Source organism: Gymnoscopelus microlampas (genome assembly GCF_963454915.1).
Source record: "Gymnoscopelus microlampas genome assembly, chromosome: 1".
Classification (NCBI taxonomy): domain Eukaryota; kingdom Metazoa; phylum Chordata; class Actinopteri; order Myctophiformes; family Myctophidae; genus Gymnoscopelus; species Gymnoscopelus microlampas.
The window spans coordinates 44,600,168-44,615,224 of record NC_139962.1 but is presented as its reverse complement, the minus strand read 5'-3'; the positions used below and the strand labels follow the sequence as shown (position 1 = coordinate 44,615,224).

The following is a 15,057-nucleotide window of genomic DNA, read 5'->3' as shown; positions in this document are numbered from 1 at the left end:
AACAAGGAGGAAGTAAACCATTTTTTCGCCATTTTGAGAGAACGGCCAGTGACTGAGCGCCCGCCTGCCAAAACCCCGTCGTCTTGAAGATATGCCGATTTCTTAGCCGTTTTAGAATATTATATTATTATCATATTATTGTGTTTACGTCCTGTTGCAATTGCATCTAGATAATTCTCCCCCAACCATGTCCACCGAAGTAGCAGCCGACCAGGTAGGCAATTGGAACGCTTAGCATAAACATGCTAACTGAAGAGCTATCACATTGAAACGCTTCTAGTACTGCAGTGCAGTCTGCAGGCCCCACGCTGCTAACGTTAGCTTGTTTAGCAGGAAAGCACTGCAGAAATCTACAAAAGTTCAGAGTGACTCGTTTGCTATTTGGGTGTATATATCAGTTAACCACGTCATGCAGTCGAGTTATTCCAAAAACATGACGTAGAGTAGGCCTACATTGACACGTTTTAAGACGAAGGTGCAACACGTCGAAATACATTGTCACTGGTTGGCTAACCTTTCACCCACGTTAACTAGCTACGGTTAACTTGAATATTCTGTTGGGTTACAATCAAGAAAACAGACAAGGTTGCATACACTCTATTGTATTTCTTATGTTAAACTCAAAGCAATGCAATTTTACTATTTTTCTTAAAGCGTGTACTTCTTAAGCATTGCTGTTTAAAATACTACTTTATCTATATCCTCTAATGGTTAAATCAGTTCCATGTTGTCCAAGGCCTTGTTTTTGCATGGATCAGTTTGTTGCCTTTTTGTGCCAGTTTGTCTTACACGCTTGAGGTCAGAACAGATGCAGCTCCTTTATTAGAGGTCCAGACACAGTCGGGTCTAACATTAAGAAAGCAGAACTCATAACCTGAGACCTCGCCTCACCAGGCTTTCCGCAGTACCTGTGGAAAGCCTGGTTTCTATTTACTGCTCTGCATCCTGATCCGATCATGAGCCCGCCATACACATGTAAGCGCCGTTTCCATATCCGATCTAGAGAGCTCCAGATCGATCAGCCACCAACTACCTGCAAACAAATTGATCCCAGTCTACATTACACCCAAATGTCAGATTTGTTTGCACTGGCTTCCAATGAGTTAGATTGTTTTTAAAATATTGGTGATTGTCTTTAAATCATTCACTGAATGATTTATGGCCACATAATACATCTTATCTATCTCATCATCATACATTACAGACTTATTTTACTTTATGAACCATCAGAGTCTCAGGTTGTATGGGACCGGTCTATTGACTGTTCCCAGAATAAAGAAACACTAGGCAGCTTTTAGTTATGTGCCAACAATAACTACATTTACATACAGGCAAAAAAAGAAGAAGCTCCAAGTCGGCCTTTATTAAAACATTTCATCCTACAATCCTTTTCAAGGTCTTCTTATGTTTTTATTTATGTATTTGTATGATTTTAAATGCCCTGTTTGACTTATGTAAAGCACATTTGAATTGCTTTTTGTGTATGAAATGTTCTATACCATCTATATAAATAAACTTGCCTTGCCCCAAAGTCTGTGTGCAAACTGATTTCATTGTCTGGTTTCTTATTGTCGCATCAGCTTTATGGTTGTTCCAAGAAGAAAGTGGGCATTCTACTCTAAATGGCATTTAAAGTGCATTTGTTAACTGTATATTTCTGCCCTGTGAATTTGTTTTCTTGTAGGCTGCTGCAGCAGAGTATATTCCAGAGAAGGTGAAGAAGGCTGAAAAGAAGTTGGAAGAAAATCCATATGACCTTGACGCATGGAGCATTCTGATTCGAGAAGCACAGGTTTAGTGACACAGGGTTGCATTCCTAGGGGTTGTATAACATTGGGACAAGGGTGGAGGGTGGGACTGGTTATGGTTAAAAAGTTATAAACATGACATCCTTTTCCATATAGGAGGAGTGTTTTATCCTTTTGTTAACTAGTATAAATGTAAATGCATTCTCATTCTTCAGAACCAACCAATAGATAAAGCAAGGAAGACATATGAGCGTCTTGTCACCCAGTTCCCAAGTTCTGGCAGATTCTGGAAACTATTCATTGAGGCTGAGGTTAATATCTTTTATTTCTTTGTGTGCATGGCTGGGCATTTTTCTAACATGATCAACAATGTGACTTTCACACAAACAAAATGTTTCAAAATTGACTGAAATTTAGAGCCACAATCCTAAAGTTCAACAAATGAGTTGGGACAGTGTTGAATACATATTTTTGCTATAGCCTATAGATATCACAGTAGAGATATGCAGCTGCAATTGGTAAGTTAATTTGAGTGGGTTAAAAACAACAAAAAACAAACCAAACAATGGAATGTCTAAAAACAACCTTGAGTGTGATCTGAATATGGTAGGCGAAATAAGGATTGTGTCTTTAAATGCCAAGAAAGGGAAAATGAGCTCTAATGACTTCTTTTTCAAAAAGTCTGCTTTTGTTCCTGGGTTTTAAAATACATATATGCGCCGTTATTTTAAATGGGGTAAAGTGCATTTGTTGCATGTTTGATCTGCAACAGTATTAAAACTATTTTAATAGTATTGGAGTGCATTAGCCTTTTATTCACTTGTCGTGTCTATTTATTGCCTCCTGTGTCATTTCTTTGGGGTAATTTTTGTTTAAAACAAATACACTATGAAAGACAGCTGAGGTTTTTTCTTTGTGGCCAACTCACTTGAGTCAGCCCCCCACCCCACCAAATTATTACATGACAAAAGATTCATTCACCCCCATCTTTTCTCCCCATACCATCAGTTATTGATGGTGTTTGCTTTTCTTTTGCACTGTTATGCATTTTCATTATTTAATTTCCATGAGTGCATTTATTGAGACTATTCCCCAGCAGAAATTCTGAATCATAACTCAGAATATACAGCAGTTCTTTTTATTAACCGTAAATTCACACAGGGTTTGGTCAAAGGTTTAGGAGTCATTAATTGTTTGTATTCTCAGCAGTGACACATGCCCCATTCCTCCAGACATTTAGACTAAATGCAGGCTACAGAGTGAGGTTCACCAAGCACGTTTTGGAGAATATAATAGACTGAAGCTAAGATATATTTTTGGGATTATTTTTTAATGCTTACTACAGGTAGGTCAGGGTAGAGAGATGACCTAGGGCAGAGAAATAAGAGCTGTAAGACAAGGGGTCAAATTCAAACCCAGGCTCACAATTAGCATGGACTGCATTAACTAGCTGAGCACCCATGTTGGTACAGTTCGCTAGCCTAGCTTCCTCCAGAGAAACTCACTCAAATCATCCCCTTTCCCTTTTTGCAGTTCAGATAACCTTAAATACTAGCTGTATCACTAGCTCTGGCCTATAGCCTTAGGAGTTCCTCCTATCCGACTGCATTTTCCTCATTGAACGGGATTAATGTCTACATTAAAGTAAAGCATATACCTTTGCTACTCACCGAAAAAAAGACTGTCTTTGATTGTTGAAAGCCTTTTCTCCACGGTGGGAAAACTCACACCCACTTTTTCTGTAAAATCCACGTTTTAGCCAGAAAATAAAACGATCCACCGGACGGAGAAACTTTTGATTCACTCAATTATGCCATCAACAGGCATTTCTTTCCCCCTATGTTTTCAGTGGTCGTTTTTCTTTTTTCGGTGAGTAGCTAAAGTAAATTCTCTATTTATTTGTTTTACTTAAGTGTAGATGCTGTTCTCCTGTTCAATGAGGAAAATACATGTACAGTTGCATATTGTGGAGCGCTCCCTAACGCTGTGGACCAGAGCTACCATTATCCCAACAGGTGTCAAAGCAAATCTTGCCATTACCTGCAGGTAACGCCAGCAAATTATTGGAACCAACAAATGATTAATATCAGGAGTATAACAGTCAGTTCCCCTAATACATTTTGTTTTGGTAAGTATGTGAACAAGCTTAGTACATGGCCCCTTTCACTTACATTTTATTTTGGTAAGTACTATGCAAACAAGCATAGCACATGACCCCTTCCTTAACCACTTGAACCCTATATCATTATTTGACTGGGGTCCCCCCCCCCCCCCATCTATACTTGTCTTGGTCCCCATCTTTTTTTCCCCCGCCCCTGGTCTACACACCAAATCTTTGTAGAAAATAGCCTAGCTCACAGTGCGGTGTATTGTGAGCTTGTAGATGTGCTATTTTTGCCGAATATTTTGCCTATTATGACATGCCCAGAATGGGGATACTGAAGTTATTGTTAATATCTATACCTTTTATACAATAGTTAGCTTTTTGACCAGATTACATTTGATTAACAGTCCATTGACTGTGAAAGCCCACATTGTCCTATAAATTCATGAAATGGGAGGATTCCATATATCTTTTACTGTACTGTCTCAGATACAATTAAAAGTAGACAATAAAAATCAACTGCAATAGGCACCCCAAGACTGATTTTCTTTGTTTCCTCCATGTTTTCCGTAGTGATACATATCTGAACCCTGTGATGTGAGATTGCCATAAGAAAGAATATTGGAATTTTGCTGTGTATTTAAGTGCTGTCCTAGAATGGCATCGCATACAGTGAGACACTGTTTCGATTGCCAGAAGTGACATTAGATTGCATGCCAGAAGTGACATTAGATTGCAGGTTTAATTTCACCAAGACTTAACTTTTCTTCTCTCTCAGCCCCATCTTTGGTGGATAATCTTGTTCATCAGGCCATATTTATAGCCAATCTTTGATTTTATTTCAATTTGGTCAATTGATTTATACATGTATTATGCCATGTATGGAAGTGATAGTGTATTCAGCACTACCCAATATGAAGACCTATTTTTCTGCCATTTCTCAGCAGAATTGACTTGATTAACAACTTATTGTTAGGTGCACCAAATATATTGAATTGGACTTGTTATTGATGCAACTTGAAAGCATTTATGCTGTATTTCGTGGTTATCTCTTGATGATAGTTGTGCACACTTTCCTGAAGATATGGTCGTTAGTCTGCAAACATGAACATTTTGGGATTGCAACAATTCTATTTGCAGATTTCCATCTGATTTATCTAAACCTAGGTTAGCATTTAGTTGGCTTCATTGTAGAGCAATATGCTTTATTTAGGGTCAGTAAATTCCTTCTAATCCTGTGCAAAATTCTGTCTTTCTGGCTTAAATTTATATAGTTCATTTTCCTCTTCTAAGAAATGTTGGTAGCAGTAGCATTTAGAAAAGCTTGCATTGCACTGAGCCTTTTGTGTATATCGCAACCCCATGCTTTGCAGAGTGATTTGCTAACATTGTGTAATAAAACATGTAACCATAGAAACTGCATTTTGAATTATTGCATCTGTGGCATTGCTTTATAAAGGCAGATGTGTCCTTATGTGCACTGACTCAGTTTAATCCATATACCATTAGGCCAATTTGGCTTTCTCCAGAAAAGTGATTTACCTGAAAGTCACTTCAGCTTTTGTCCCACTCACGTCTGTGGTGTGTTTTTGAGTAGGACAGGCTGGTTTATTGTTTGACAAGCACATCATTTGTTTCAGAAAAAAAGCATTTCCTCCAATACTCAGAGGGAGGCATTGTTATTCAATCAAGATCTAGCTATTATGATCTTGTGACTTTGCAGGGTTCGATATTTAATTCAGGGTAACAATATTCTATGTAGGTAAATGTCAAACCTTTGTTGATTCATCTCAATAAATGGTCAAGACTTGCATTTCATTTGTGGAACTTTTTTTCTTTTCCATTTGCTTATTGGGGGCCTGGTACACAGGCAACATTGTAAGGCAATGTAACTAGGTTGTACTTTTGTGAGGACTGGCACATTAAATGTATATGGACAATGTCAGGTTTTAGAAACTTTTTGTTTGTCTTGGCTACTTAACTTAAAATGTCTCCTTGGAAAGGTTCTCATACTACCAGTGCGATACATCTTCAAACGCTGCCATTTATTTTATAGATACTGCTATTGACCTTAATAGCATGCTATTCATCTGTAAATATACATTTACAGATATTGCGCTGTTTTGTAGGTATCAATTTGGTTCTTGTAGCTCCAATGAACATGTTAAGTGTAGTTGGTAAAATATGATTTGTCTTAATTTCTGATCTAGACATTTCTAACCAGGTATATCTTCCAATAGTGGCTTCCTAAATACACATTTTATTGCTTTGGTAGCAATTTAACAGGGTAACTTTTTACAATTGCCGTTTCTATTGATCGGTGTGAGATCGACAGCAAAGCGCTGGGCAGCTACTGTGAGAGGTTTCCTGGCCATGGAATCTGCATGACCCTGTCCTCCTAACCTGCTTAAATTTGTATTCGTTTTTCAGAGTTAGGCCACAATTGTATAACACGGTTACAGTAGTTTAACGTTTCTACCCATATACACCGCCTGTGTGGTATTGGCCAACAGGTTTCCTTGTGGTCTTCTTGTGTGGTAGGAACACTTTTCCTGTATGCATTGGATAGTACCATAAGGAGGAAGCAGAGAGACTTTATTATAGCAATAACTTACTAAGGAAACAACCTGAAAGGAGGCTGTGAAGAGCTTTTTTCTGTTTGAGTGGCCTATTATTGTATTATTATACTCAATATGTTTAATGTTCTTTATTTCAAACTTTGCACAGGATTTGTTTCTGGAACACATGACAAGAGGTGTTTAAAATTGTAGGTTATTTGGCACAAATGCAAAGAGAATAAACCCCTCAACATAAAAAAAGACATTTGTCATTCTTGTGTGAAATTCACTTTGTTGATCTTATAAGGCTTTGTGTGTGTGAGAGAGTTGGGAAGTGTGCATGAATGCATGTTCATATAAGCCGTTGGTTAAGAAGATGTTGAATTAACATGCATTTACACTCTTATTCACAGATCAAGGCTAAAAACTATGACAAAGTAGAGAAGGTAAGTCATCACACCCAAGTCCTCTCATTAGCTACGAATACCTAGTTTCACTGATAATCAAAACATCTACAGCCTCTCTCACAGGACTTTCTGATGTCTCTCTTAATTTAGTTAGTCACTGATTATAACTACCGGTAGTCTAATCAATGAAAGCTTAATGCCCACCCACAGAACACTTCGTTGATGTGGCCCAATGGCCTACCTACACTCATAATGATTGATTTTTCTAAATGTCTGGCTTTTCTTTTACCATTTTCTAAAATATGTTGCCCTTTAATTGATTATGATCAGAGTGCAAAATGATCTAAACATCTCCCCCTACAGTTGAAAGTAATGATACCTAAGCATTTCAACCGTAGAAACATACCGTATGGCCTGAGCAACATGAAGGGCACCCCCTAACATAGAACATACCAAGTCTAATCTCAGATTGTTGAAAGATGTTCCATTTACCGTTTTCAAGTCTGGCTTAATTGAATGGTAATATAGGTCTGCTTTATTTTTGTGGATTATTTAGTGGATTCTGTCAGTACACTTCAGCATTATGTAATATAACTGAATTACTTCCAGACTGTTCAGAATTACAGCCTTCAAACCTGTCCAAATCTCATGCTAAGGAGGAACATGCTGTTAATTTATTTGCATTAACACCAACATCCCCATATAAAAATTGAGAATCTGTTTACAGTTTTACTGAATAAAATGCATCTCAACACGGGTACCATATTGAGTGTTTATATTAACTTTGTCAGCACTTTACATACAGCCCATAGAAAAGGCAAAAATACTAAATGTATTAACAAGCAATATGTAAATAATACAAGTTCAAATTAAAGAATAAATTAATAAATAGGAGAATTATAAAAAGCCAAGACAATGTGAAATCATTGTTAAATGCTAGATTAAAGAGCACTCAGTGGTGTAGGGGTAAAGTACCTGTCCACCACCGCGGAGTCTAGAGATTTGAATCCACCGCGATAGATCCACGTTTCACGCTTGGATGAACGTTTACAGTATATGAACACAATTGGCTGTGTTAGGGTGAGGGATAGCTTGGTGGGGAGGGCAGTCTTGGTCATTGCGCTAGCAGCTCCTATGGGTTGTGGCGGCATCTGTCAGCGGAGGGTGTTTAACTGGAGAAGTAGGACGGAGGCGCCCTTTGACCTCGCAGGGAAGGCTCCTTACTGGCAGGTGAGCCAGAAGAGTACAAATAATTGGCTAATCTGAATTTGAAGGAAAAAGATATTACTTCAGTATGATAATCGGGAATATCTGCAGTAAATCAATCATCAATCTCTTTGTTAGCAAGATTGAGATTGGAGGGACACAATTTCATGAAACTTGGTAGGGAATAATCAGTAGGCTGCCTCGAAGAGATTATGAACTTTTGTGTTATCAAGGTATGACTGAAAATAATTGGAACAGATTTTTCTTCAAATTGAAAGATGAAACGGTAGGCCACACTTAAGAAATTATAACAAATTTCGCCTGGGCTGAAAAGGTCATTGTCAAAGTTGAGAACAGATTGGCAGATTTCCATCAAACTTTGAGACTGATCAGTAGGCTGCCCCGAAGAGATGATTAAAGTTGGGTCCAAAAAGGTCAAGGCCACAATCAAGAGTCAGAACTAGATGTTTGTGTGGGCAGACTTGTTTATTTCATTTTAGTTCTGTAGCTTAGAATCAGTAATTTGTAATAACTTAGACTTGGCAATACTTGCAGTTTGTTTGTAGTTGTACTTTTGAACTGAGCTTTTTCAGAATATATTTAAAATATTTAACAAGAATTATTTTGTTCAATTGACCATATCTGTTTATGTGAAAGAGAAGGATCTAAACTGTATACTGTCTCACAATCTTGGGACCCAAATAATGTATCCGCTCTATCTTTTCATAGAATAGTTTCATAGTGTTAGGAAGAGGCATTTCAATTTGCCTTGACTGTGTCTTTTTCACATTTACAATCTATTATTAGTATAATTTCTCAAAATGCAACTACCCACCAGGCATTGCCTCCCCCTACATCTTGCTCAGCCAATAACATCACTCATTCACATAACACACTCCTTCACTGCTGTCATGTGTGATTGCGCTTAATTATTATTCATTTAATCCTTTTTATATAGTTCCTTAAGTACAGTCACTCTTAGCTTTCCACTTTCCCCTTTCTAGCTGTTTCAGAGATGCCTAATGAAAGTCCTGCACATTGACCTGTGGAAATGCTACCTCTCATATGTCCGAGAGACCAAAGGGAAGCTGCCAAGCTACAAGTATGATTTTGAATTGAATTACCCTTGAAAGAAAATTATGACAAATTAATCACTTAATGTACTCCAGTCTAAACTCTTTTTGCCCACTAGAGAAAAGATGGCCCAGGCGTATGACTTTGCCCTCGATAAGATTGGCATGGAAATCATGTCTTACCAGGTAAGTCTTACTAAGGTATTTTTTTGTCATCATGGTACTGTGAAATGATAAAATATGCTTATTCAGCTCGCTGCTGCTGTCACCTAACAGTTATTATTTTATCTCACAGATTTGGGTGGACTACATCAACTTCCTCAAAGGAGTGTAAGCAGAATATGCATTTCTTAAAAAAGTCCCCTCTTAAATGAATGCCCTATTTTATACTTCCAACGTATGACAAAGTGTCCCGCAAAAATAGCGGATATACAAGGTCACTACGGAGTCCTATGGAGGCTATTTTAGCCATTTCAGAATATCATTGCTTTACATTTTTGGCTATAATAACATGACCCAAATACTATTTTCTGAAAAGTAACGGTTTTGGATATACAAGGTTTCTGACCGAAAGCGATGATGCACTTGTTTCAGTGTGATATGAACGGAGTGAGCCAGTGTTTAATTATAGGTTCTTTCATTGTGTGTCCTATTAGTGAAGCGGTGGGCTCCTACGCAGAGAACCAGCGAATCACAGCAGTGCGGAGGGTATACCAGAGGGGCTGTGTGAACCCCATGATCAACATCGAGCAGCTGTGGAGAGATTATAGTAAATATGAGGAGGTGATGGACATGGACGCCTTAATTACCCATTTATGTTTATTGAATTTATACTCATAAAAATATGAGTGGTCTTTCACGCTGACTTATGTTTTTTTTCTGAACAGGGCATCAATGTGCACCTTGCAAAGAAGATGATTGAAGATCGCAGTAGAGACTACATGAATGCCAGGAGAGTGGCAAAGGTGAGATGTAGCGGTGGAGTGGCAAAAAATAAATAAATCATCAGTTTTGAATCTTAAACAAATCTGTGTTTCGTTCATGTGTCTGTAAATTAATCTTGGACTGTTGTGTGGTGTATGTAATGCAGGAGTATGAAACTGTGATGAAGGGTCTGGACAGGAATGCACCCTCAGTGCCACCCCAGAACTCTCCTCAGGAGGCCCAACAAGTAGAAATGTGGAAGAAGTACATCCAATGGGAAAAAAGCAACCCACTGCGCACAGAAGACCAGACCCTAATTACAAAGAGAGGTGACCTGTTATGGAGTCCATAGACCAAGCACATAATTCTGTATTAATACAGTGGAAAGGCAGACAGATGTAGATCTTTTACATTTGTGCAGACAAGCTGAGGATATTGCTGTAATTCATGAGGCCAGGACCACAACTTTATATTTCTTTACATAGTTTTTCATTGTGGTTGTATAGAATAGGCTGGAAATTGGATTCATGATACAGAATAGGCTGAAAAACCTATCAATATATGTGGTCTATGGTTTGAGGGAAGCTGGTTGGTTGTTCAGTTAGGTAGTTGGTCAGTCGGTTGGTTTAGTTGGAATGAGATGGGGGTTGACTCTGGATTCTTTGGAGTGAGATGAGATGGGGTTGAGACTGGATACTTTGGCCTGGAGTCCTTGTGCCCCCCCAGAGGGGGAGAGAGAAGGCTTGAGACTAAGTGTAGGAGGGATTTGAAAGTCTGAACCACAAATGGGAATAGGTCCAGTCTGTATTTATAGAACTTGGCAACTTTAGTATGGTCTGATCAGTTGTGCTCCTTCCTCCCAAGCCTCAGTTATTTTCATAAGTCTATTACATGTTTTAAGACTCGGCGTTGGCCAAACAACAGCCTGTGACTGTCACTAGGTCTTGCATAATATTGAATATATCTTGGTATATTCAGCGCAGCCATCTCAACATTTGTTTGCATCTTGTGTTCTAGTGATGTTTGCCTATGAGCAGTGCCTTCTTGTGCTGGGCCACCATCCTGATGTATGGTATGAGGCAGCACAATACCTGGAGCAGTCCAGCAAACTGCTGGCAGAAAAGGGGGTAAGAGGATGCTAATACATCTTAAGCCTAAGCATGAAGTGTCACACACCCAAAATAACCAATCTGCAAATTTTCAAAATTAAACCTATTTTTTTTATTGGCTTTTAGGACATGAACAATGCCAAGCTGTTTAGTGACGAGGCAGCGAACATCTACGAGCGTGCCATTGCGACTCTTCTGAAGAAGAACATGCTGCTATACTTCTCCTTTGCCGACTATGAAGAAGTGAGTGTACATGTTGGACAAACGGCAATACATTGGTAATTTAGAGGTAAACTGATTTGTCTGATCTTATTTTCAAATCCTTTAACTTCTGCTCCTCTCAGAGTCGTATGAAACATGAAAAGGTCCACAGCATTTATAATCGACTGTTGGCCATTGAAGACATCGACCCCACTCTGGTCTACATCCAGTACATGAAGTTTGCCAGGAGGGCAGAGGGCATCAAAATGGGTCGCACCATCTTCAAGAAGGCCAGAGAGGACGCACGTACACGTCACCATGTCTATGTAACTGCGGCGCTGATGGAATACTACTGCAGCAAGGTGAAGACATAAATACTCCCACTCTCCCTTAATCAGTTAAAATGTAGTTTTATTATAAACAAAATGAGCCATAACCACATGCCTCCATAACCTCTTAAGCACTATCTACTTCGTTGTACGTGAAATAGCGAAAATAGCCAATCTACAAGCTCACAATGCGTTGCAACGCATAGTGCGCTTGTACAGTAGATGTGTTATTTTTGCAGAATGTTCGCCTATTATGACATGCCCCAGAATAGGGATGCTAGAGTTCATGTGGTTATTTTTTGTCTTAGAATCAGTCTTTAAATCCTCTCGTCTCTCTTCACAGGATAAATCTGTGGCCTTCAAGATATTTGAACTAGGTTTGAAGAAATATGGTGACATTCCAGAGTACATTCTTGCCTACATTGATTACCTCTCACACCTTAACGGTAGGTTGTGATTGACTCTTTTCATACTGTAGTTTATACATATGTAGAAAAGGGAATGTCAGGCATCCAAAGCTACCTTAAAAACCTTTTTTTTTAGTTTTGCTGTACATGTATAACTTATATTGATAGTGTGATAGATGCTAGAGCGCAGAGAGGATTTATAACATTAATACTTTTGAGTTTCAACTTTGGTTCACTTACCTTTTGTTCACGTTGTGGTGGCTATAGATTTTGCAGGAGGCTTTGTCTCCCAAATGTAAGATTGATGAGTGACTTTTCCTCCATCCTCTTGTGTTCTCCCTCCAGAGGACAACAACACTAGGGTACTGTTTGAGCGTGTCCTCACCTCAGGAAGCTTGTCGCCTGAAAAATCTGGGTAAAGGCAAATATTGAATACATTTTGTGTGTGTGTTAAAGTGTGGTTGATGTGCTAATCCATGTCTCTAATACTTTTTATTCACTTCCCCCCTCAGTGAGATCTGGGCTCGGTTCCTGGCCTTTGAGAGCAACATAGGAGACCTGGCTAGTATTCTGAAAGTGGAGCGCAGGCGTTTCACGGCCTTTAAGGACGAATATGAGGGCAAAGAGACTGCCTTGCTGGTAGACAGATACAAGTTCATGGACCTATACCCTTGCTCTGCCAGTGAACTGAAAGCCCTTGGATACAAGGTGTGTACACACACTACAGTCCTTTGTTTTAGGCAGTTTAACAGGTCCTGCCTTTCCTTCGGCTAAGATATTTTCTTTCTTTTATAACCCTGTGTCATCTGTTGTGTTTGTAGGATGTATCTCGTGCCAAACTCGCTGCACTACTCCCAGAGACGGTGGTGACCCCGTCTGCACCCTCTAAGGACGAAGCAGACCGTAAACCTGAGTACCCCAAACCGGACACCAATCAGATGATCCCCTTTCAGCCCCGTCACCTTGCCCGTATGTAACACCTATGCTTGATCATAAACCTTAATTGAAGAAAAAAACAACTAGAATTAAGTTAAGAATTAACTCATTTGTCCTCGCATGTCTGAAATTGTCTGATGTTAACCACAGCTCCAGGGTTACACCCTGTTCCTGGTGGAGTCTTCCCTGTCCCTCCAGCTGCTGTTGTCCTCATGAAGCTCCTTCCTCCACCCACATGTTTCACGGTGAGTAGCTGCAACAGCCGAGCACGCAAAACAGCTGATGAATTTCAAGAAGCAAAAGCCATTGGCGTATCCGTATAATTTCAACAATTGGGCGTCTGTTTATTTCTGTCCTATAGGGTCCCTTTGTTCAAGTCGATGAGCTCATGGAATCTTTCAGGAGATGCACACTTCCTGAGAGTAAGTTGCTTTTCTCAACCCTTTAGTCCACTGGTTCTCAAACCTTTTCATGTCAAGGACCCCCAAATTAATGTATTTGGCTGGCCCCTCATCTGAAAATATATTCTGCCAGGGTACAAGATTTGTGTTAAAATGTTTCAAAATCTTCAACACTTCTAATCTACAAACTCACATCGCGTTGTGATGCGTCACATTGTGAGCTTGTAGATGACTATTTTCAAATAGCTGACTTAGGGCTAAAGTGGTTAAAATAATTTTGATGCTATATTAACAAATGTTGCTGGGGACCCCACTTTGAGAACCACTAGTCAAAGCCAAAGCTCTTCTGTTTTCATGTTAGTTTGTGTCAGCCCCATGACATAATAAATGTTAATCACTTTTCTGTGTGCTTTGCAGCGTGCGAGGCCGCTGTGGAGCTGATCACAGGCAGACAGCCCGATGCAGGTGGCGAGGGCAACGGCGCCATGGAGAACCACAAGTCACTGAAGAGGCCCAATGCCGACTCGGATGAGGAAGATGAAAAGGGAGCCATAGCCCCACCTGTACATGACATCTACCGCGCACGACAGCAGAAGAGGATTCGATGAACACAATCAAAACACCCATGGTGTTTGCTTGAATCCTTCAGGAATGTAACCCTCCCTGGTGATCGTATAGGGTGAACCTACCACGTGTCTACGTCTTCGTGCGTGTGTCTGACAGAACCTGCTTACTGTTGAACCTTGTACAACACAAACACACACGACTACACAAACTTTGTGTTCATTGTGGCTTTTTCTTTTTTTTTTTAACTGGACAAGATTCTGTACAAAGTTTTTAATTCAACCCATTGATCTTGGCTCACAGTTGTTTTTGTGATGACAAAGTGCAAGTCCTTTTTTTAGGTAAACTGAGAAAATGCATTTCCTTCAAATAAAATGGGGAAAGAAACAAAGCATATTGTCTGTTTTCATTTGAGTCACATTTATTCTGCATCTTTGTCATTTCCTAATCAAACAGCCATGTAATGTTTTATTTTTCTCTTATTTCCGGATCATTAAACACTATTTGCACATTTGGTCCATAAGGGGCCGATAGACAAACGAAAATATTGAACATGACCGTGACTAACAATCCAATTCAACCAGTTTATAATCAGTGATGGAAGAAGTACTTCAGTTTTCTTTTACTTAAAAGTAGCAAAGGTCCTGTATTCAAAACTGACTTGAATAAAAGTACTGGCATCAAAATAAACTAGTACCAAACAAAGTACTCTTATATGCAGAATGTCCCATTTCAGTTTTCAAAATGTTTAAAAATCTTTTGAAAATGGCAGATCGACAAGCCCACAATGCATCGCATTGTCGATGCGACGTGTTGTAAGCTTTTAGATCAGCGATTTTCAAATAGCCGAGGTATATATTTTATAGGGATGAAGTGGTTAGTGTATGCTTTCTTTGTAATAATAAAATCGACAAAGTAACAACTAGCTTTCAAGTATTTGTAGTGGCGTAAAAGTACCATATTTGCCTCTGAGATGTAGCGGGGTAAAAGTATTTAAAATTGGAAATACTCCATTAAAGTAAAAATTACCTCAATTGTACCAAAGTACAGTACTTGAGTAAATGTACTTTCCACCACTGGTTATATCTTC

General features: G+C 39.2%; 1 protein-coding gene across 1 annotated transcript; it reads left to right on the top strand.

The window, feature by feature from the left end:
- Positions 1–37: 37 nt before the first annotated feature.
- Positions 38–14,364, top strand: cstf3 (cleavage stimulation factor, 3' pre-RNA, subunit 3). Its single transcript, XM_084057478.1, has 20 exons — positions 38–214; positions 1,685–1,792; positions 1,964–2,059; positions 6,824–6,856; positions 9,028–9,125; positions 9,216–9,282; positions 9,392–9,426; positions 9,753–9,879; positions 9,984–10,061; positions 10,187–10,349; positions 11,038–11,147; positions 11,256–11,372; positions 11,474–11,692; positions 12,003–12,105; positions 12,412–12,481; positions 12,579–12,774; positions 12,888–13,035; positions 13,153–13,247; positions 13,364–13,424; positions 13,821–14,364. The coding sequence occupies exons 1-20, from the start codon at positions 188–190 to the stop codon at positions 14,009–14,011; spliced, it is 2,142 nt and encodes a 713-aa protein (XP_083913604.1). The 5' UTR covers positions 38–187; the 3' UTR covers positions 14,012–14,364.
- Positions 14,365–15,057: the final 693 nt, after the last annotated feature.

Bases quoted from the DNA above. Each gene is read 5' to 3' on its own strand.
- cstf3 (XM_084057478.1), top strand. From the start codon at position 188: ATGTCCACCGAAGTAGCAGCCGACCAG. The intron at 9,126-9,215 runs GTATGATTTTGA...TTTGCCCACTAG, and splicing joins GGGAAGCTGCCAAGCTACAA to AGAAAAGATGGCCCAGGCGT. The intron at 9,880-9,983 runs GTGATGGACATG...TTTTCTGAACAG, and splicing joins ATTATAGTAAATATGAGGAG to GGCATCAATGTGCACCTTGC.